The sequence below is a fragment of the Equus przewalskii genome, chromosome 9, assembly GCF_037783145.1.
Source record: "Equus przewalskii isolate Varuska chromosome 9, EquPr2, whole genome shotgun sequence".
NCBI lineage: Eukaryota > Metazoa > Chordata > Mammalia > Perissodactyla > Equidae > Equus > Equus przewalskii.
In genome coordinates, this window is record NC_091839.1 from 7,034,390 (window position 1) to 7,056,035 (window position 21,646).

The following is a 21,646-nucleotide window of genomic DNA, read 5'->3' on the forward strand; positions in this document are numbered from 1 at the left end:
TTGCTTTATCATTTTCTTTCCTTTTATCATTTCGGCAGGTGCTGAGTGGGGAGTCACTCCTGGGAGGCTCTGAGGGGCGATATGTGCAGAGAGGGAGGGGGCCAGGGGTGCCCTAAGAATGTGTGCCAGGAGGGGGGTCGCGGCTGGGCCTGCCTCCAAGCTGGCCTCCACTGTCCAGCTCTGCTATGATCTCCTCCAGCAGATCCATCCTGGGGAGTGGTCAGGGAGGGGAGGACTGAGGGTCACCTCAGGGATGATGGGGCCCAGGGGCCCTCCCACCAGAGCCCATTTCTCACTTCTGCAGGCTGGAGAAGAGACCTTCTCTGATCAGCCCAGGGCTGGGCGCCTGCAGGAAAAAAGGCTGGAGCTGCCACCCGGCAGCCACGGATGGGCCTGGGAGGCTGGGGTGGGGCAGGGGGTGGGCTCGGGGTCCTCTGCTTCCCCTGCCCTGGTGGCATTCCCTGCCAGCAGCCTCCAGGGTGTGGGAAGCCTCCCTGTGGGTCAGCAGGCAGGGGGTGGGCTCACAGAACTGGGCGTCCGGCGGGGCAGCCCTGTGTGCGTGCCGCCACAGCCCCTGCAGGGCTCGGATCTTGACAGAACTTCTCTGAAACTGTTCCACAGAGCCCTGGTCCCCAGCAGGGAGGGTGGGTCCTGGAGGCTGGAGTGCAGGGCAGGGCCCTAGGGGGAGCAGGGTTGGTCAGGGGTCACAGATCAGAGAGGGGACAGTTGGGGGTCCCAGGGGGTCCTTGGTCAGAGGACAGGCAGCCAGGGAAATTGGGGCTGGTGACAAGTGGGGGGAGGGGTCATCAGTTTGTGATCAGATGGGTGCTCGGGGCCCTGGGGGTATCCATACTGTTGAGCTGGGCTCCAGGCCATGGCACAGGCTGACCCTGGCTGTGGGGCTGTGGCCTGGGCAGAGGCCATGGCTAGGACTGGGGCTGCTGCCTAGAGTCAAGCTGCTGCCCGAGTCCCATGCTGGGCCCCTCTGGACTCTGCTGTGGCCCGTGACCTCAGGAGTCTCCAGCGCCTGCAGAGAGCGATGGCAGAGAGCTGGCATGGGTTGCCCAGGTGCCCCACAGTTCCCTCAGTCCTCCACATCCCTGCCCTGGCTCCTACCTGAGATGGAGACGGGCCTAGGGACATCACAGGGGGCACAGGCCTGGGTGTAGTCTTGGCTCTGGAAGCCACCTCATAGTAGAGTGTCTCTGGGGGGCAGACCAGTTGACTGGAATAGGGGGGCACAGCTGAGCTGTGCCCAGCACCTGCCACCACCATCTCCTTGCCCTCTAACCTGGTGGGGAACACTGGGGTACAGGGCACAGTGTGGTCCGGCCCATTGGGGAGCTCACCTCAGGAGCCGAGTCCTGTGGGAAGGAGGCTAGGTGTGGGGACATGGGCCCTGCCTGAGGTTCCACAGCTACCACCTACCCCTGCCAACCTGTCCTGTACCTGGGCCAGGGCCTCCCGCAGCAGGTACCGCGTACTCTGCAGGCTGCCCGAGCGGTCAGCAGGCCCTAGGCCCAGCCCAGCCCGAACCAGGGCCTGGTAGGGGGCTGGCACCAGGGGGTCCAGGGCCGGGCTCTCACCTGCCTCCAGTTTAGCCTTCACCTCAGGTCCCTGTCTCCCAGCCCAGGGCAGCTCTCCTGTGAGGAAGCACGATTGGGGGACCCAAACGGGCAGGGTGCCACAGTGGGGCAGGGTGTAGGGTCACTCACTGACCAGTGAAGACCTCCTGGGCCAGGATGCAGAAGCTATAGAGGTCTGAGGTGGCAGCAGGTGTGTCACCGCAGATGAGCTCAAGTGGCAGCCATGGGTACAGCTCGGGAGGTGGGGGCAGCCCTGGGCCTGGGCCTCCCCAGAGGCAGCCCTGCTGTGGCCTGTAGATGCCGAGGAGACATGAGCCAGTAGCCACTGGACAGGGACACAGGAGCAGGCGGGTGAGACAGGCACTCACCTGGGCTGTAGCCAGCGTTGGTGCAGTGGGCGCCCGTGCTCCAGGCTGCCCACCTTGGCCAGGCCTGGCCGCACCAGCTGCACAGCATGGGAGCTGAGGCCGCCATGAGCACGCCAGCGGGCCTGCAGGAACAGCAGGGCTTCCAGCACCTGCAGCAGCAGGTGCCCAGGCAGCAGACCTGGCGCAGGGCGGGGACCCCCCTCACTCGGTTCCTGTGGGTGCAGCACCACATAGAGGGAACCCAGCCACACGGGCTCGAAGAGAAGGCGCAGCCCCGACAGGTCCGCTGAAGGGCTCAGCGCCATCAGCAGCAACAGGTTGGGGTGGTGCAGAGTGCTGGGGGGAGGAGAGCAGGCCACTCATGAGGAGGCCCCAGCCTGCCTCGGGGGGCTGCTCCTGGGCACAGATCTGCACCAGCCACGGGACAGGAGAGAAACTGAGACCCCAGGTCCCACAGCCTGGCAGTCATAGAGCCAGCACCCAGTTGGTACCCTGTTCACGCTCCCCCTCCCTGCACCCAGCTCCCCTCCGCAGCCTACAAGATACAGCACACAGAACTGGGTACCCACTTGCCAGTGGGGGGATGGCCACTCCAGTAGGAGGGCTCTATGCTGGGTGCTGGCCCGCAGGTGAAGACTGTAACCGTGGCCACTGCCACTGTCCCTGGTCTTGTTTATGAAACACTTGAGTCAGGAGAGCAGGCAGGAGACTGGCCTGTGGGACTGGGCTGGCCCGGGGAGAAGGCTGGGGCTGGTGCACCTGCAGTGCTGAAGGTCAGCCAACAGCACGTCAGGCTGGCTCCCAGGTGCCGTCAGCTGCCGCACGGTCACAGGGTGGCCCCTCCACAAGAGGCTGGAGAATGGGGGCGGGGAGAGAGAGGACATCTGAGACACGGGGGGGGTTTCTCGCGACGGGAGCAGGAGAGTTAGACTCTCCCTAGAGTGCTGCTGGACCGCCAGGCGTGGGGCGTGGGAGGGGGCTAGCTCTCACTTGATCATGAGGGTGTGGGAGCTGCTCTTGTAGGTGCGCACAGGCTCGCCCTGGGCTGGCAGCAGCTCCTTGGGGTCCGCGAGGGGTATGCCTGTTACCAGCCCCACTGGCCACAGGCTGCTCAGCTGGGGATGAGGAGCACGACTATGAGGCACAAAGAGGACAGGGGTGGTCCCCAGTACCCCACCCTCTTTCACTTACTTGTCCAAATCCCAAGCCTGGGATTTGGCGGGGTCCCCTGATCTGCTCCGGCCTTGGTGCCCTGGGGTAAAGGGCAGTCCAAGGGTAAGTTCGGGGAAGCTGGGAATGGTGGGTGGGCAGGCTTCACAGTGTGGACAGTTACCTGTCCGCCTGCACCAGCCACAGCCGAGACAGGGAGCAACACAGGCTGCGTCCAGAGCTGGCCTGCAACTGGCCCAGGGATGCCGTGGGTGCCAACTCAGCACCATGCACTAGTGCTGATATGTTGACACAGCAGAGCTGTAACAGCTCCAGCACCTGGATGGGGGGCATGTGGGGTGAGGCAGGGTGGGGGTGCTGGCCCTGATGCTCCCACCCCACCCCAGCCACTGCTCACCTCCTGGCTCTGCTCAGCACCACCCTGCTCTGCCCAGTCCCGAGGCGTGCGACCCTGCTGGTCATGCAGACGCAGGTCCCCCCCTGCCCGCAGCAGCTGCAGCACCACCAGGCTGCGGCCCGAGAAGGCACCTGCATGCACAGGTGTGCTGCCATCAAGGCAGCGGCTGCAGAGAACAATGAAGGCAGGAATGGATTAGGAAAGGGATGGATCAGGGACAAGAGGAGACAGGAGGGGGCAGTGAGGGATGAAAGGAGTCACTATGAACACGGCAGGTGGATATCAGGACAGGAAGGGTCACCTGGGGACACAGTGGAGCCTTTGAGAGGATGAGAGGATCACTGTGAGCATGGGAGGCACCAGGAGAACGGGAATAGTCTTGGAGGACAAGAAGGCGTTAACTCAGAGGACAAGGAGGGTGGTTACTGGAGACAGGAGGGTCATCAGGGGATGGAAGAAGGTCGTGAGGGAGAGAGGCCTCTGGGGAAGAAGGCCCTGGCTCTCTGGGGCTCAGACTCAGGGCCCTGGGGGTGTGGGGACATCACCACCTGTCCACTTACTGGTTGGGGTTTGCGCCAAAAGCCAGCAGGAGCTGCACGGCAGAGCTGTGGCCTAGCAGCGCCGAGAGGAAGAGCCCCGTCTGCCCAGCAGAGTTCTCACCATCCACCTGGACAACTGAGGGGCAGCGAGGCTCAGGGCTGTCCCCGCCCCTACTCCAGGGGCAGAGGTCCTGGGGGCTGCCAGGAAGCACGTTTGCCAATTCCCAGCTCCTACAGTCCCACCTGGACTGTTAACCTTTGATGCCAGGCTCCATCTCTATATCCAGGAACCCCCACCCTCCAGCCTCTGAGGACTCTGCCTCAGAATCTGTCTCAACACAGCGCTTACCATTAAGTCCACAGAGTTGGAACACGGGGTAACATTTACCTGCCGTGCCGACATCCCTCCCCCATCCCAGAGGGGTCAAAATCACAGGAAGGTACTCAGGGGCCAGGGGAAAGTGGACTTCGTGGAGACCTTGGCTTACAGTGTCTCACGCACTGTCCAGGGCAGGCAGCCTCCACCCAGCTCTAATTCAGTGCATATATGCAGGTCCCATGCAGCCAGCATCCAATTCTTCAAAACAATCAAACTCTCTGGATTTCATCAGGAAATCTCTCAAGTTTATTTTTGAACACTGCATCTAAGAGCAGAATCCCGGTAGCAACCTCCTCTGCACCTCTACCTCCACGTCTTTGCCAATCTCCTCCCCCCATCATCCTGCTCAGATCCCCTCTCCCAAACCCCCATCTCCCCACTCATCATGCCCCAAGCCCTGTTTCTGCACACCCATCAATCTGGAGTTCCTCTTCCTCCAGGCTATGTCCCACATCCTCAAGGAGGGCAACTGCATGGCATCCTCGTCCCTGCACTCCTATGTCCTTGGCAGACATGGCTAATCAATCACACACTTGGTCCAACCCAGTTTGGTCTCTGCTGCAAAATCCCTCCAAATGTGATCCTTCAGGAACCTCTTAATATCACACTCACTGCATCTTATTTTACTCAGTAATCCACCATCTTTGCAATGGCATCCTAACTGATTTTCTGCATTCGTCTTGAATGATCCCTGCAGGGGATCTTTTAAAACACAAATCATTTCGTGATATAAATAATTATTATAATGATAATCATTTCATTTTACGTATAGACAATCTTATACAAGTTGTTCCAAAACAGAAAAATAGAAAAAGAGGGCAAGGCTCATTGTATGGGGCTAGTATCCCCTTAATTCCCAAACTAGATGAGAGTTTCTAGAACCAGAAAGTGAAATGATATATCAATTCCATTTGTGACTATATACGCAAAACTCCTAAATAAAGTAAAAGCAGTAACCCAATTTATTCCCAGAGAGCAAGGATGAGTCAACAAAAGAAAATCTATCAACGTAATAGAGTCATTCATCTATCAATAGACATCAAAAGAGTCTATCAACATTCATAGAGTAAAGGACAAAAATCACATTTAGCTCAGTAGATACAGAAAAAGCACTTGATAAAATTCCATACTTACCTATGATTAGGAAAAAAAAAACCCTCAGAAAACTAAGAATAGATGAGAACGTCCTTACTTGATAAAAATTATAAACCAAAACCCAAGAACAAGCATGATACTGAATGCAGAAACACAGACTCATTCCCTTCAATATCAAGAACAAAGAAAGAGCTGTCCATTGATAACAAGGTTTGGGAGTTGTGGCCAACACCTTATGACAAGAAAAAGAAATTAGAGTTTAAAGATGGAAGGGCTGAGACCACTGCCACCATCTGCAGATAACAAAACAGTGAAAGAATCAACAAACAATTACAACTATTAAACAAGTTTAGAAAGTGGCCTGATATACAATCAAATTACAAAAATCACTGAAAAAGAGAAATTGTAAATTGGGTAATGTTAATTTCTTGCCTACAACGCCAATGGTTTCCCATCGCACACAGAACAAAATCCAACAAAATTCACACTCCTTTTGAGGCCCTTTCATCTCTGTGTCTGCTGCCTCTTCAGCTTCAGTCCTCTCTGAGTCCCCTTGCTCCCTGCTGCTACTTACGCATACCCAGTTTGTTTTGACTTCAGGGCCTTTGCACTGGCTAATCCATCTTCCTCCAGCTTTTTGCATGACTAGCTCTTACCCTGTGGGACTAAAGTATCACCCCATCCGAAAGGCCATCCTTTCCAGCGTGTCCACCCATCCTCATCATTCTCTTAAACTCTCATAATAGATTTCATCCACAACGACCCAGAAGGTCATGTTTACCTTACACCCCAACACCGACAACAGAGCCTGGCACACAGCAGGTGCCTGGTACACAATTGTCGACTTGCCGACTGAAGTTGCACCCCCATGCTGCCCCTTGATCTTGCCCCACAGGCCGTTCCAGCAGCCAAACCCTCACCTCTCCGCAGGAGCCGGCTGAGGCCCCAGCCTGGGCCCCCAGCCACAGCCAGGCGATGCAGACGGCCCACCTGGCCTTCTGGATCCCGAACGGAGCCCAGTTTCACGGGGAAGCGAGAGCGCAACAAGGGCATCCTTGGCTCTGAACTGGGTCAGCTCCTGGGCAGGGATCTGCTAGGGGCGCTCATGAAGGCAGAAGGCAACGAAGGATGGGACCTCCGGGCGTGATAAAGACAGAGCTGGATGGAATGGGGGTGGGGGGCAGTCTGAGAAAGGAAGGGAATTCAGGAGGGGTCTGATTTGGAGGGAAGCATCTGAATGAGAAAGGGGGTGCACTCGGGAAGAGCTACATACCAGAGGGTCAGGGCCCTAAGGGCATCTGGGAGCCAAAGGGGATTTGGAAATCTGGGGGCTGGGGACTCCATCCAGGGGAGGGGGTATAAGGGCTGCCGGTCCAGGGAAGGAGTCTAGGGCTTAGGAAGAAGGTCTGAAGACCACCTCCAGGCTGGAGGAAGGGGGCCTGAGGGTCAGGATCTGAGAGGGGCTGGAGTCTAAGCGCTGTGAGCCGGGGTGGGGGGGGGGGTGGCCAGGGGAGGACAGTCCGAGGGCAGGGGGTGCGGGCGAGGGAAGGGGCCCTGGGGAGGGGTCTGAGGGACGAAGGAGCACTCAGGGTCTCCGGGTTGGGAGGATCTGAGAGTTGGGGGCCTGCACTGAAGTTCAGGGAAGCGTCCGTGTGCCAGGGTGGGGTCCACAGAAGCAGGAAGGGACTGAGGGCACGAAAGGGTCTGAGGCGGGTCTCTGTGCGCTGGGGGAAGGGTGCCCGGAATGGAGCCAGGCTCTGATAAAGGGGCGGGGCCAGACGGCTGTGGGGTGGGCGGGAAGGAAGGGACGCCGGGGAGGGAGGAAGGGGGGCTGGGGGCGGAGTCAATGGAGAGCTGAGGGCCAGGTAAACTCTGGGAAGGTTCTCAGGTCCACACCCCAGCCCAGGAAGCTCTGCACCTACCGTTGGGCTCCGATAGTGGTCACCCGTGACTGCCACGTGACTGCCACGTGACCCCGATGCCCTAGATCTGGCGGTCTGGGCGGGAGTCCGAGGCGCATGCGCATCACTGGCCTCCAGCCACGTTTGCACTTGCGCAGTAGGTTCCCTCCCCGAGAGGAGCCCCTGTATCCCTAGGGTGAGCCGACGGAAGAGAGCGAGGTCTGCCCGGGACAGTTAGGGCTGCGCCCTATATGTTACCCCTTCTTACCTCCGCCCCAGGACTTGTTGAGGTGGTGGGCTTTCCTCATCCTTGTCCTTGGCTGTCTTTTCCCGTGCTTCTCACCCACGCCCGCGGGCTGTTTCCTCTCCCTGTCCCTGCCCCAGGCTCTCCTCTTTGCCCCTGACCCGGGGCCGAACAGTGTCCTGGACACCTCCGCCTCGACGTCCCCTGGGACCCTCACACTCACCGGGGCCCACACGGGCCTAAGTATCTACCCAAAAGTGAGTTTCCTCCCGGATCCCAGTCTCAGGTTTGGCCCCACAGTTCCCTCTTCAAGCCAGAGCCCTGGGCCTCTCCCTGAGTGTCTCGTTCTCCTCCAGCCTGTCACTGGGTGGCCCATCCGCTCAGCCTCCTGACCGTCCTTTCCACCAGCCCCTCCTCCCTTCCCTACAGCCCCGCCCTGCCCCAGCTTCCCCTGGGCTCCTGCCTGCCTCCCCACTCTGGTCCACCCAGCACATGGCAGCAGGTGGAATCTTCCTGAAGCCACAGCTGACTCGTCCCCATCTGCTTGAAATCCTCCCGACCCCCAGACCCTATAACCCGGCAGCTGAGACTGCATGACTTGGCCCTGCCTGCTCCATCCTGTCCCCGGCTCCCCTTCTGCCTCACACTTCGCTCTGTCGGCAGGGCCCTTCTCTTTCAATGCTCTTCTCGATGTTCACTCGGTTATTCTTATGAATCCTCTGGGAAGCCCTCTTGATCACCAAGGGTCTCCTCGGGCCTCCCCACAGCCGCCATGCTTTCCCCAACATCGCCTGCTGCTCTGCCTGGGCTCCCCCATCACAGCCCTGACCGCTCTGGGCTGTCGCTGTCTGAAGATGAATCTGTCTGCCCTGCTGGACTGAGAGCCCTGTGAGGCCGGGCCTGGGTTGTCTGTCACTGTTGTGTCCCCAGCATTGTTTGCCTCAGAGCCTGGCTCAGAAGGAGCCTTGGTAAATGCTTATTAAATCAGAGATGGTTTGGCTCTTCCCTCTGTCCCTCCCTGGATGTGTGGCCTTAGCCCAGCCTCTTGACTTTGGGGCCTCAGTGTCCACTCTTCCTCTGTGCTGTTTGCTTGGGCATCCACAGGAGTGAGGAAAGTTCCCACATCGGCCACTGACGGGCTGCGTGGAGCGACCACAGGTCCATCGCAGGCTAGGCTGCCTCAGGGTTGTGGGGCGGCCTCGTTAGTCTCTGATCCATGCCCTTGCTGTGCTCTTGGGTCATCTAAGGGTCTCTCCTGAGCTGCAGAGCCCCCTAGCTGGGGCTGGCTGAGGTTGGGATTCCCCCTGCCCTAAGGAGGGACTTCAGTGCAGGGCAGCAGCTCACGACCTTTATTGACCACATGACCCCTGCGGGTGCTAACGGGGTCCGCCTAGGCCCCGCCCCAGCAGCCTGCGCCGAAGTTCTTGGCTGAGCAGCTCCTGTTCCCTGCGGGCGCCCCGCAGCACACTCCGGTTCTCCTGGGCCCTCCGGATCAGGTAGGGGATCACCTCCTCCAGGGAGCCGTAGGGGATGGACTTATACACAGCGTAGCCGGCTTGCCCTGGGGGGAGAGTGTTGGCAGGATGTGGGGTCATGTTTGGGGAGAGGCTTCCCCAGACCCTATATGGAACAGAGACTTCCATTTCTGAGAACGTGGCAGACTGGGCGAGTTGGACAAAATTCCCTACCGAAAAAAACTTGAGGTAAACGTTTTTAAAAACTTCTCAATGTTGTTAAAATGCTGCCAAGAGAATAATTTACTAATCCAAGAATTAAGAGAAAGTGAGATCTCAGAGAAGGAAAGGATGCACCAGAAGCACTCCTGCCCTGAGGGCAAAATTGAGCCGTTATTTGATGACTTCAGAGTTGAGGGGGTAAAGAAATGGAGCCCCAAAGCCTGAGTGGGGTGAGAGTCCTAAAGGAGAACTTCTGGAGTTAAGGAGTTAAGCTGAAACCCCAAAATCTGCACCGTCAGAGTTAACAAGAAGTAACGGTCCCCCGTCTCCCCACCCCCTACCCCGGGCTGGCCTTGACTGTAGGCAGAGCTGGGGAGAGAACAGAGACCATCTCTGAGAGCTCGTGGCCATGTATTAGTCCCCTCACATATTCCCAGCCCAAATTTGCATCCCTGGGATGTCTCAAGAAGCCTCAACTGTGAATTTAGGGTACAGGGGTTTTGTACCCCTTAGCGCCTGGTGGAAGAAAACACAGAGGCCCTGGGGAGCAACAGGGTGAGGACAGCAAAGGCCCAGAAACCAAGACGCCGTGACCAAGGACTAGCAGAAGTCGCAGACAGCAGATGCAGACACAGGCTTCAGGCCTTCAGCTACGGGAACAACAGACCTATCTGGAAGGGTCTGGCAGCTGGGCAGCTGCAGGGTCTGGATGGGAGCCTGGCCCAGAATTGCTGGGGATGGGAGAAGGGGTCTGGCTGGGAAGAATGAGGCCTGGGGGCTGGTAGGGCGTAGGGTGGGGTTGGGGAATGGGCCATTCACATACCCAGTGCCAGGGAGACGTGGTCACACATCCCCAGAAGTTGTCCAAAACAGACAGGCCCATCCAGAGGAATGCCCAGCTCCCACATGCTACAGAAAACGCCACGTGATCAATCCACACAGTGGGTGGAGCCAGAGCTGAACTTCAGCCGCTGCGCACCCATGTGACTGTTCCAGTTACTTGAATATTGAAGTACTTCCAGACTCAGTGATAAGTGACCACTGAGCCCCCTGACAGCTCCCAGTGAGTCCCAGCTCCTTCCCAGGAACCCTCGACCTCCTCGGGCCCCAGCAAATGAGAGGCGGTGCCTAGTGCAGCTGGGGCCACTCGGACCTACAGCATAGCAAGGGTTAAACGTTTTGAATATCCTCCCCAGAAGCCCTCTGAACTGCTGGCCACCCCACCACCCCCGCCCCGCACCGCCCCTCTCCTTGTTCTGAGTCCACTGCCCTCTGCCCGTGGACTGTGAGCAAGGGAGAGGAAGGGAGGGGCGTTCTTGTGGGCACCTCTTTCCCATCCCCCCACCTCATACCGCTTGGTTGCCTGTTGAACAGATTCCTCGTTGTGGGAAGCCACCATGAGGTGACACATGGGGCCACGGTGGGACACATGGGCCAGCATCAGCTCCAGACAGCGGCTGTAACTGCAGGGAGATGCTCCGTTCAGCTTATGGCACCTGGTAAGTGTGGGTCAGGCCCCAGGGACTGGGGGTTCCTGTCCTCAGGAGGTGCGGTGCCTAAGGGCAAGGACTCCGGAGTCAGAAGGTACCTCCGTTCCACTTGCACCTTCTCTGAGCCTCCTTACTCTCCTCTGCTAACTCGAGTGCACCTAACAGCCCTGTTGTGAGGATGCAGTGAGATGAGGGTGTACACAAAGCCTTTGGGACAACAGCAGTCTCACAGCAAAGGGCCACATCGCACACACAAGATGACATTTACCCAAGGGCGCTCACTGCCGCGTTGTCTACAGGACGTGATTAGCAATAACCAAGTGTCTGTAAGAGGGGAGGTGAACAATGGCACGCAGAGGATGGTGGAGTACCACACGGCGGTAAACAGAACGACGACGCTGTGGCACCCACGTGGAAAGGGAAAGAGCCTGGCAAACGCTTCCCGAGTTGCCGTGGCCAGGGGCCCCCCGTGGACTTCACGTGCGACCCTGGTGCTGCTGCACTGCCCTCCAGGTCTGTTCTCTGCACTTCTCTGCCCTCAGCAAGCTGCTTTTACCTCCCGCATCACCCACGGACTCATGAGCAGGAGAAGAGAGGTCCAGAGGACAGAAAGCTTGGGTATGTCGCCCTTAGGCCCCTCCCTGGCCCACTCTGACTGTCCCGAGTCTGGCCACACCTCCTCAGCTATAGCCCAGGGGTCCTCACAGCTTCCCATTCCTGTGGCTTCTGGGTGCCTCAACATTCCTTGTGGGTTCCCCTGACCTTGCCCACACACCACAGATAGTCCTGTCATGAAGTTTCCTTCAGTTAACCCCCCTGGTGTCTTTTCCTTTGGGGTCCTGCCAGACGCACATACGTTCACTCAGCTGATTCTCCAACCAACTCTGTGAGGTAGGTGTTCTGGTCATCCCGTTTTGCAGAGGGGGAGACTGAAGCTCAGAGAGGTTAAGTCTCTTATCCCTGGGTCACACAGCTACAGGTGGCTGAGCTGGGATTTGCACCTAGGCTGTCTGATGCTTCAGGGCCTGGACCTGTTATCGCTGGACTATTCTGCTTGAAAGATCAGCAGCTGAGTGGAAGAGCAAGGAGCAGTGTGTGGGCCTGATGCCTTCTGCACAAACACACTCAAAAATCATTGTGTTTGCCTGAATACACATTCAGGGACTCAGGAAATGCATCTAAGAAAGAAACAAAATTGGTTACCTTGCGGGGCACAGAGACTCCATGATTAAATGGGGATGGGGGTGGAAGAGAGAGATGTCATGTGTTCATTTTCATGTTATTTAGATTTTTTAATTGTGGATTTATTATTTATTCAAAATTTATATTAAGATATTGATAGTACTGTGCTGAAGAGGATGTGGAGAAACTGGAACCCTCACGTCGTGCTGGTGGCAATGGAAAGTGGCACAGCCACTTTGGAAAACCAGCTGGCATTTCCTCCAAAAGTTAAATGTGGAATCACCATATGACCCAGCAATTCCACTCCTAGAGAACCGAACTTTTAAGAAAATTGAAAATATATGTTTACAGAAAAAATGTGTCCATGAATGTTCACAGCAGCATTATTCACAATAGCCAAAAAGTAGAAACAATCCAAATGTCCTTCCACTGATGAACAGATAAACAAAGTATGGTATTTCCCATACGATGGAATATTATTTAGCCATGAAAAGGATGGAGGTGCTGATAGATAGCTGAGCCTTGAAAACATCATGCTGAGTGAAAGAAGCCAGACGCAAAGGCCACATGTTGTCTCATTCCGTTGATAGGAAATGTCCAGAACAGGTGAATCCACAGAGACAGAGGTAGATGAGTGGTTGCCAGGGCTGAGGGGACGAGGGAACGGGGAGTGACTGCTGATGGACGTGGGTTTCTTTTTGAGGTGGTGAAAGTGTTCTGGAGTTAGACATGGTGATGGCTGCACAGCCTTGTGGATATACTGAAAGTCACTGAACGGTACACTTTTAAATGGTGAATTTTTATGGTATGTGAATTATATCTCAGTAAAAAAAGTAATAAGGGTGCCAGTTGTTAAGCCTCTGGGACACAAATGTGCCCAGGAGCCCTCCTAGGCCTTGGGTGCAGACCTGGGCTCCGACCATGGCTGGGCCCCTTGCCCTGTAAGTTTGGGCGAGTCCCGCAGCCCCACAGACCTCTGCTCCACCCACTGTGAAGTGGACAGGGCTTGGGGGCCACCTTGGTTGCTACTGCGACCAGGGTCTGGCACATTTCCTGATCTAAATCAGGCGGTCGGCGAGTGTGTGGTGAATGAATAAATTCCTTCTTTGCGGGGCCGTGGCCTGGGGGTCTGGGGCGCTCACCCACATCTTGCCGCCTGCACAGGGTGATCTGAGGTGGGTAAGAATGCAGACTCTACAGCCTGTCTGCCTGGGCTCAAATCTTGGTCCTGCCACTTACTAGCTGTGTGACCTTGGGTAAGTGTTCCATCTCTCTGTGCCTCAGTTTCTTCCTCTCTGAAGTAGGGTTGATAATAATAGTACCTACTGCTTAGGATAGTTTATTTATTCATTCAACAGGTCTGTACTGAGCCCCTGCCGTGCAGCAGCACAATTTAAGCCCTGGGGGTTCAGCAGTGAACAAACTGGAACCCCCTGCCCCCGCCCCCGCCCCCACCCCGGGCCCACGCTGGGGAGACAGACAATGAGCAATTGAACACGAGACTACACAGAACCTCAGCTGCTGATGTGTGCTAAAGAGAAAAGTCTATCCAGGAAGAGGGTGAGTGTGGGTGTTCTAGTTTTTGACACAGAGGGCAGGGCAGCTCCCCTGAGGGGGGACCAATAAGTAAAGACCCAAGGAGGTGAGGGACTGAACATGCAGCTGTCTGGAGGGAGAAAGTTCCAGGCGGTGGGAACAAGAAGTGCAAAGGCCCTGGGGACCATCAAGGAGGCCAGAGGGGCTGGAGTCAGTGAGCGAGGGGGAGGGTGGGAAGAGGAGGAGTTAGAGAGGCGACCGGGAGCAGATCCGCGGGCCTCGTGGGCCACTGTAAGGATTTGGGGTTTATTGAGGGTGCGGCGGCAGCCGCGGAAGGATTTTGAACTGAAGAGGGACATGATTTGACTCAGCTATGAACGAACAGGAGGGGTGCATGTGGGGAACAGACTGGGCAGGGGAGGACTAAGGAGGGAGCAGGGAGCACAAGGAGCAAGCTGCTGTTCAGGTGGGAACTGACTGTGTCCTGGACCAAGGAGAGGGAGTAACATGTGGACCCACGGGGACGCTCAGCATCATGGGTGGTGAGTTCTAACTAAAAGTGAGATGTTATTTGTCTCAGAGGCCGGCCTGGCCCAGTCCTACCTCTGATTGGTAGCCTCGTAGTCAGGCTGAGTGGGATCTTGGGTCCCCTGGAGCCGGGCCACCTCTCTCTCCTTGTCCAGATACGCCCCTCGGACCAACTTCACTCCAAAGGCCAGGCCGGCCCTGTCTGCAGCCTCAGCATCCCGCCTCAGCCGCTCGTGTGTGTCCTGGTGGGGCACACAGGCAGCTTCGGGCGGGGCGCTGGGACCCCAGCCCACAGCCCCCCGAAGCACCACGCACCTTCAGATAAGCCTGGTAGGTGTTCCACACCCAGGGCCCGCCTTCCCCGGGGCGGTTCCAGCGCTCGGCCAGGGCGGCCACCAGCAGAGACAGGGCAGGGTTCAGCGAGGTGTACTCAGCATCCACCAGGAGCCGCACGCGCTGGGCCTGGGCATGCTGGGGGAGAGAGAGGCTGTGATCCGGACCCCAGGCGCCCAGCAGGGGCAGCACAGCCAGACCACTGCAGAAGGTGTTACCTGTGCCACCCGGTGCAGGCGGCTCAGAGAAGACTGGAGATGCTGGTTTTGCTCGGCATTCAAGCAAGAGATCTGGAGGCCCTGGGGGGACAGCAGGGGAGGCAGAGCAGTCAGGGCTACTGGACCCTTCCAGGGCCGGAGTCTCCTCTCCCCCACCCCCAGGAAGGGAAAAAAGTTTAGAAATTGTTAGAAATCTGAAAAGCAGCCAGCTATGTATCACATAGATGCTATTTATTGAGCTATAATACCCTGGTTAAGAGACCCAGAACCTGAGTTTGAATCCTGGCTCCACCACTTACTGTGTGGCCTTGAGCAAGTCACACCTCTCTGGGCCCCAGTTTTTCTCCTCTGTGAAATGGAGATGACAGTAGCATCTACCTCATGCAGTTGGTCTTTTTGGTTTGTGTTTTTTTAGCGGTTAACATTGTAAATTTTATTATGCATTTTTCATATTTCTTGCAAAAGCAAGTCTACTGGTAACAATTTTGTTTGTCTGAGAAGGTCTTTATTTCTCCTTCACTTTTAAAGGATAATTTTTTTTTTCCTGAGGAAGATTTGCCCTGAGCTATCATCTGTGCCAATCTTCCTCTGTATTCTATGTGGATTGCCACCACAGCATGGCCACCAATGAGTGGTGTAGGTCTGAGCCCGGGAACTGAACCTGGGCCACTGAAGTGGAGCGCACCAAACTTACCCACTATGCCATGGGGCCACCCACTTGAAGGATAATTTTGCAGAGTAAAGAATTATAGGTTGGTGGTTTTTCTCTCAATACTAAATATTTCCCTCCATGCTCTCCTTGCTCGCGTAGTTTCTGGGCAGTCGATGTAATTCTTACCTTTGCTTCTCTCATAGGGAAGGTGTTTTTTTATCACTCTGGCTTCTTTCAAAATTTTTTCTTTGATTTTCTGTAGTTTGAATTATACGCCTACGTATAGTTTTTTTGACATTTGTCCTGCGTAGGGTTCTCTGAGCTTCCTGGATCTGTGGTTTGGTGTCTGACATTAATTTGGGGGAAATTCTCAGTCATTATTTTTTTCAAATATTTCTTCTGTTCCTTTCTCTCTTTCTTCTCCTTCTGGTATTCCCATTACACATATGTTACACATTTTGTAGTTGGCCCACAGATCTTAGATATTCTGTTTGGGTTTTTTTCAGTCTTTTTTCTATATGCTTTTCAATTCTGGAGGTTTCTATTGAGACATCCTCAGCCACGTCCTGTCTACTAATAACCCCATCAAAGACACTCTCCATTCTTGCTTACTATTATCTAAACAGACCTCTAGCCTTTCTTTTCAGTTCTTTCTTAGAATTCTTAACCATCACCCTCAACACCCACTCACGGGCAGTGGGTGAATGTTTCCCCAAACACGTACGAAGCACTTAAGACCCAGTGGCACATTGTAAGCAATCAGTAAGTTCTCCGCTATTAATTTATTGTTTAAAAATCGCTTGCTTGCTTGCTTCCTTCCTTCATTAACATATATTTATCGTATCCCGTCTGGGCACCAGGGGCTGGGGAGATGGCAGGGCACAGGAAGTCATGAATTGTGCTGTGGAACCAGTGGATGTGGAGACCAAGGATGGGCGGAGACTCAGATCCGAGATCGGGGGAGGTAGGGCTGCCTCTGAGATGGGGACAGGAAGGAGGGGCAGGTGTGGGGAGACACAGAGACCAGTATAGGGCCTGGTAGGTGTGAGGGTCTGGGGCATGTCCAGGAGGTTCATGGGAAAGGCTGGGGCTGGAGACAGAAACAGGGGCATCATTAGTGCTGGGTGGGAAACTGAGGCTGTGGGGGTAGGTGGGGAGGCCCCTTCGAGGGGAAGAAAGAGTGAGGCAGGAGGGAGCCGGGACCCAGCCCTGGGAAACCTCTTATTTAAGAGATGAGCAGAGAAAAACCTAAGACAAACTGAGAATGAGCCAGCAGGATGGAAAAGGAAAACCAGGTGGGATGTCCTGAGGAAGCCAAGGAAGCAAATGACAGAGGAGGAGGAAGGCTCCCCCCGCTCAGGTGCCAGCCTGGCGGGGGCTTTCATCCTTAAAACCTCCCTGGGGAGAAGTTACTATCACTGTCCCCACGTGAGTGCACTACATCTCATAAAGAGATAAAACACGTTATCCTCCAAAGCTGATCCTCTGAAACCGCAAATCCTGCCTCTATGTGTTCTGGGACACATTTTCAAAATTAAAAATTAAGTGCCAGCCCTGGTGGCATAGTGGTTAAGTTCAGCGTGCTCCACTTTGGCAGCCTGGGTTCAGTTCCCAGGCACAGACGTACACCACTCATCGGTGGCCATGCTGTGGTGGCGGGCCACATGCAAAATAGAAGAAGATTGGCACAGATGTTAGCTCAGGGAGAATCCTCCTCAGCAAAAAAAAAAAAATAAAAAGTAAAAATTTAAAAAAGAAACATCAGCATGTCCCCTGCAGCATTGTTTGGGGTGGGGGAACTCCGAGGCCACCCGGGTGTCCATCCCAGGAGTCCGTCCCGGGAGAGGTGAACCTCACGGCTAGAAACAGCAATGAAAAGCAATCAATTCTATGTATGCAAAGAGGCTTGGATGGATCTTAAAGTCAGAGCGCTCGGTGGGAAAAGTGTGAAACAGAACGGGAGAGAGAACACAGCAGCATTTGTGTGCGTCTTTACACACACCCCAGGCTGATGGAGGAGGGCCGGAGGGAGCTTCTGCAGGGATGGGAACGTGCTTTCACTTGACAGGAATTTGAATTGCTCAGGTGTGTGTATTGTCAAAGCTCATTGAAAGGTGCATTTACAATGTGTGCATTTCCTTGTGTATAAATTTTACCGGAGAAGAAATCAAGTCCTGTAAGTGACTGTCCAGCTCTAGTTAGTGATGCACATCTTGAAGCATCTGTGAGGAAGTGTGGATTGATGGGCGGAGAGAGGGATGGGGAGAGACAGGTACGATTTAAAGCACATGTAGTTAAATGTGCACGATGGCAGGTCTATGGGCGTTCCCTGTAAAATTCCTTAAACTTTTCTATATGTTTGAACATTTTCATAAAATGTTGGAAAAAATATGCTCCCAAACAGTATACACTTGGCAAAACAAGATCACAATAATGAAGAGATCCATGGTATACAGGGTGAAGGGGTTGCCAGTGGCAGGGAGGGTAGAAATAGAATACGGAAATAAAAAAAAAAAAAAAAAAAAGAAATGAATGAACCAAAACCCTACTGGTCTAATGATGACTTCCAGCCAGTACACACTAGCATATCTGAGTGATTGCTAAAAGATCGATAGGCTTTCTTCTGTTTGCTAAAAGCTCCCAGCCCCAGGGGCCTCCCCTGGAACCCACAATGGCCTGTATCCCATCCATTCTGACTGTGCCCCCGGGCTCAAGCCACGCTTCTTCTGATTGTCTCCAGCCTGGGAAGCAGTGGTCATTAGAACATCCTGCTTGCAGGTGCCTGCTGCTTCCAGGTCCAGGGGACTCTGCCCCCGACATTCCCCACCAACCATCCAGTGTCCCCTAGCCTGAGGTCCTTACCCGCCCAGAGTCCATGGCTTCTGCCAGCCTCTCGGGGCTCAGCTCCCAGGAAGCCCCCAGCCTTCTGACCCATGAGGTTAGCTCCCTCTGGAATGGGGTGATGGGTGGGGTAGTGAGGGGGACTCAATGGGCACCTCACCCTCCTCCCCCACCGTCCTGACCGTCCCTTACACAGAGCCGAGTGCTGGTCAGCGCCGTCATCTTCAGCTGCATGAGGATGTTCCCAGTCGGGCCAGGGGCCTCCAGGAGCCCTCGTGACAGGTCCACGCACCGTAGCATGGCGCTGAGGTTGCCTTCGTACCAGGCCTCACTGCCCAGCCAGCAGGCGTCAGGTCCCTGAGTCCACTAACCCCCTCCTGCCGTCCTACCCCCTCCCCAGGCCCTGGTCCCCTACTCACCCAATCTTGACAGCCGAGTCCGGCTCCTCCTCAGTGGGCACTGCCAGCAGGGGCCGGAGGCAGAGGGTCTGGAGCTGTTGGACACAGCCCCTCACCTCCTCTGCCGTCTCGCCAGCCACAAACTGCCCGTAGATGGATGCTCGGAGAAGTGCGCCCGAGAGCCGGGAGCCCAGGAGGCGCTGAGACCAGGCCTGGAGCTGGGGTGACAGGGAGCGAGGGCTCAGAGCTGGGCCCTGGGGAGCCTCTAGGACAGTCCCCAGGGTCACTGCTCACCGCCAGCCCATGGGTGACCAGAGGGGGCCAGCCACACAGCCGTAGCACCAGCAAAGCCCGTGTGAGCTCTCCTGTGCGCTTGAGGTGGAAGGCCCCCCCGTCAAAGCTGAGGGGCTGCCAGCCCCCAGCGGAGGGGCCGGCTTGGGGACAGAGCACTCGGCACGTCCAGAGCATCAGGATGCCTGGCCACTTCCACACCGGGTAAAGGGGCTTGGGGGCAGCAGGTCTACCAAGTGCCCCTTGCCCGGCCAGACCAGTGACAGATTAACCAGGCAGTAGCCAAGGAAAGGCAAAGCTTCGGGATCACAGGCTCCTTGGGGGGTAGTTAATTATTAACTGATGGGAACAGAGTTCAGAATAGCGGGTCAGGAAAGGAGACCCCCAATAACAGCCCCAACAACTCTCAGCATCATGGCTCACAATTATGAGCGGCCCACCATGTGCCAGTGGTGCTAAGTGAGAGGGTGGGCTCTGCAGCAAGGAAGTTTGGCCTTGTAATCTTGGGAAAGTTACCTAGCCTCTCTTGTTACCATTGCTTCATCTTAAAATGCAAGTGTGGCATTATCGAATAAATTTGAAAATGCACATAACCCATAACCCAGCTGTTTCTTACTACATACATTTCCTAGAGCACTTGAACATAAGTCAGGAAACATGTACAGGAAGGGATTTCATAGCAGCACTGTTTATAATAGCCCCAAATGGGAACCACCCAAATCTCCATCAACCAGAGAATGGATAAATACATTGTGGTATATATATATATATTTTTTTTTCTTACAGTGGAATACTATACAGCGATGAAAAGGGAATGAATTACTGACACATGCAATCACATGGGTAAATCTCACACACATAATGTTGAGTGAAAGAAGCCAGACGTCAAACAGGACATGCTGTATTATTCTAGTCAATAAACTTGAAAGCAGGGAAAATGAAATGACCGTGAAGTTTTGGGGATACATACGTGAGTGGTCAAACTATAAAGAAAAGATAAGCAAGGAAATGATTGTCACAAAAGTCAGAGAGATAGTTACCTTGGGGGAAGGGAGGAATTGCCACTGGGGAGGGGCACATGGGGGCTTCTACGTCCTTTTTTCTTAACCTGATGATGATTCACAGTTGTTCACATTATTTTTTAAAGCCATCCATCTAAATTTTGTACTCCTGAAGGTATAATACATTTCACAATAAAAGTAAAAAAATCAATCATAATGTCAGTCGCATGGGGTTGTTATGAGGATCCAATGAGTTCTTGAATACACAACCTGGTATAGAGTAGGTGCTCAGTAAGTACTGGCTGTGATCCTTAAGTGCTGCATATACACAATTGCATTGGTGCCTGTGCTCCAGATGAAGTACAAGCCATTAATCACCCCTGTGTTGGGGTTTCCCCGAACCACCTCCAGTTCCATGAGTCACTAGAAGGACTCACAGAACTCAGAAAAGCTTTTTTACTCACGGTTATGGTTTATCCCAGTGAAGGGACACTGATTAAAAATAGCAAAGGGAAGAGATGCGTAGGGTCCAGGAGACGCCAGGCACAAGGTTCTAGTTGTCCTCTCCCAGGGGAGCCAAGCGAATGGTCTTCAATTCTCCCAGCAACGATGCGTGAAGGCACACATACAGCATTGCAGCCTTGGTGTCCAGGCTTTTTATTGGGGGTCAGTGACATAGGCACAGCTGACCTCCCACATGACTGGCCATCCAGAGGGCAAGCTGATACTGCACGGCCCAAGGTCCCCGGATAAATAAAGACACTCTTATCAAGCAGGGTATTCCAAGGGCTTAGGAGCCAGGCAAAATTAATTCTTCACTGCACAGCAACATTTCACAGATGTGAAAAGTGGAGGCTCAGAGAGGTAGAGTTACCTGCCTGAAGTCACACAGCCAGTTGGTGGCCAAGTGTGTGTTTAATGACCTTGTCCCCTGGTCTCCTTGGCCTCAGGATTTTGACCACCTCTTTCTGCAGCCTTTTCTTCAGTACCCAATTCACAGAACTGAGTGACGAGAGTCAGACTATAAACCCAGCAAAGCTGGAGCTAAAAAAGTCTTTAAACTTTTTTTTAAATTACATTCCCAGTTCATATTTAACAATTAAAACGATATGAAAGGGAGCAGGGTGAAAAAGTCATTTTTCTCCCACTCCTGAATTTCAGTCCCTCAATTTCCTCCCTCTAAGGCAACGGGGTGTTTTTGAAAAGACAGTTTGTGCGTGGAACGTGCACCCATGTATCTCCTTTATTCACGACATAATGAGAAAATCGCACTCATCTCTTTGCACATTGATTTTTTTAAACTTAACAATGCATTTTGGAGGATCACTCCCATCTCAGCACATGTAGCTCTGTCTCAAATTTGAAAGATCCTGTTATTTCTTCCCTTCATGTTTGATGGAATTCACCAGGAAGCCCATTTGGGCCTGGAGTTTTCTTTGTGGGAAGGTTTTTAATAATGAATTCAATTTCTTTAATAAATGTAGGGCTTTTCATATTTTCTATTTCACTTTGTGTCAGCTTTCATACCTTGCGTTTTTCAAGGAATTGTCATTTCCTCTAAATTGTCAAATGTGACTACGGAGTTTGTAACGTGAACCTCGCTTTCATTCTTGGTATTGGTAAGTTCTGTTCTCTCTCCTTCTGATGGGGCTGGCTGGGGATTTCATCAACGTGCTTGATCTTTTCAAACCACCACCTCTGGCTCTGTTTCTCTGTAATTTGCTGATCTGCCTCATTTTTAACATTTGCAGACTATTCTGTTGTATGGACTCCCATCATTGATGATTTGTTCATTTTCCCTGACATCTTAGTACAAAAATT

General features: G+C 54.2%; 2 protein-coding genes across 10 annotated transcripts; both read right to left on the reverse strand.

The window, feature by feature from the left end:
- Position 1: 1 nt before the first annotated feature.
- On the reverse strand, positions 2 to 7,546 carry LOC103566087 (inactive serine/threonine-protein kinase TEX14-like). 8 transcript variants are annotated; one of them, XM_070632670.1, is made up of 17 exons: positions 7,457 to 7,546; positions 6,455 to 6,692; positions 4,082 to 4,196; positions 3,522 to 3,687; positions 3,288 to 3,442; positions 3,146 to 3,206; positions 2,945 to 3,069; positions 2,714 to 2,806; positions 1,955 to 2,290; positions 1,720 to 1,877; positions 1,450 to 1,643; positions 1,292 to 1,364; positions 1,117 to 1,205; positions 854 to 1,027; positions 526 to 678; positions 297 to 346; positions 2 to 209 (listed from the first exon to the last, which is right to left on the reverse strand). In XM_070632670.1, exons 2-17 carry the CDS (start codon positions 6,585 to 6,587, stop codon positions 113 to 115), a joined length of 2,172 nt encoding a protein of 723 aa, XP_070488771.1. In that variant the 5' UTR covers positions 6,588 to 6,692; positions 7,457 to 7,546; the 3' UTR covers positions 2 to 112. The 8 variants fall into 8 exon arrangements, with proteins under 8 accessions (XP_070488771.1, XP_070488773.1, XP_070488774.1 ...); XM_070632672.1 differs by having other exon boundaries at positions 6,455 to 6,719; positions 7,457 to 7,545; XM_070632673.1 differs by having other exon boundaries at positions 6,455 to 6,636; positions 7,457 to 7,498.
- A 1,467-nt stretch (positions 7,547 to 9,013) lies between these two features.
- On the reverse strand, positions 9,014 to 19,113 carry PRODH2 (proline dehydrogenase 2). Of its 2 annotated transcripts, XM_070632677.1 has the most exons (10): positions 18,828 to 19,113; positions 18,555 to 18,751; positions 18,328 to 18,466; positions 18,157 to 18,243; positions 14,643 to 14,723; positions 14,407 to 14,562; positions 14,167 to 14,333; positions 10,708 to 10,818; positions 10,179 to 10,264; positions 9,014 to 9,240 (listed from the first exon to the last, which is right to left on the reverse strand). In XM_070632677.1, exons 1-10 carry the CDS (start codon positions 18,999 to 19,001, stop codon positions 9,056 to 9,058), a joined length of 1,383 nt encoding a protein of 460 aa, XP_070488778.1. In that variant the 5' UTR covers positions 19,002 to 19,113; the 3' UTR covers positions 9,014 to 9,055. The 2 variants fall into 2 exon arrangements, with proteins under 2 accessions (XP_070488778.1, XP_070488779.1); XM_070632678.1 differs by lacking the exon at positions 10,179 to 10,264 and having other exon boundaries at positions 18,828 to 19,108.
- Between the last annotated feature and the right edge of the window lie 2,533 nt (positions 19,114 to 21,646).

What these genes read in the sequence shown, in the direction of transcription:
- LOC103566087 (XM_070632670.1), bottom strand. Translation starts at nt 6,587, where the DNA reads ATGCCCTTGTTGCGCTCTCGCTTCCCCGTGAAACTGGGCTCCGTTCGG. An exon ending in GCTGACCTTCAGCACTGCAG is followed by an intron (nt 2,291 to 2,713) that starts GTGCACCAGCCC and finishes TCCTCCCCCCAG; the next exon opens with CACTCTGCACCACCCCAACC. An exon ending in TAGGCCCGTCTCCATCTCAG is followed by an intron (nt 1,028 to 1,116) that starts GTAGGAGCCAGG and finishes CGCTCTCTGCAG; the next exon opens with GCGCTGGAGACTCCTGAGGT.
- PRODH2 (XM_070632677.1), bottom strand. Translation starts at nt 19,001, where the DNA reads ATGCTCTGGACGTGCCGAGTGCTCTGTCCCCAAGCCGGCCCCTCCGCT. An exon ending in TGACCAGCACTCGGCTCTGT is followed by an intron (nt 18,244 to 18,327) that starts GTAAGGGACGGT and finishes ACCCCATTCCAG; the next exon opens with AGGGAGCTAACCTCATGGGT. An exon ending in CCTACCAGGCTTATCTGAAG is followed by an intron (nt 14,334 to 14,406) that starts GTGCGTGGTGCT and finishes GTGCCCCACCAG; the next exon opens with GACACACACGAGCGGCTGAG.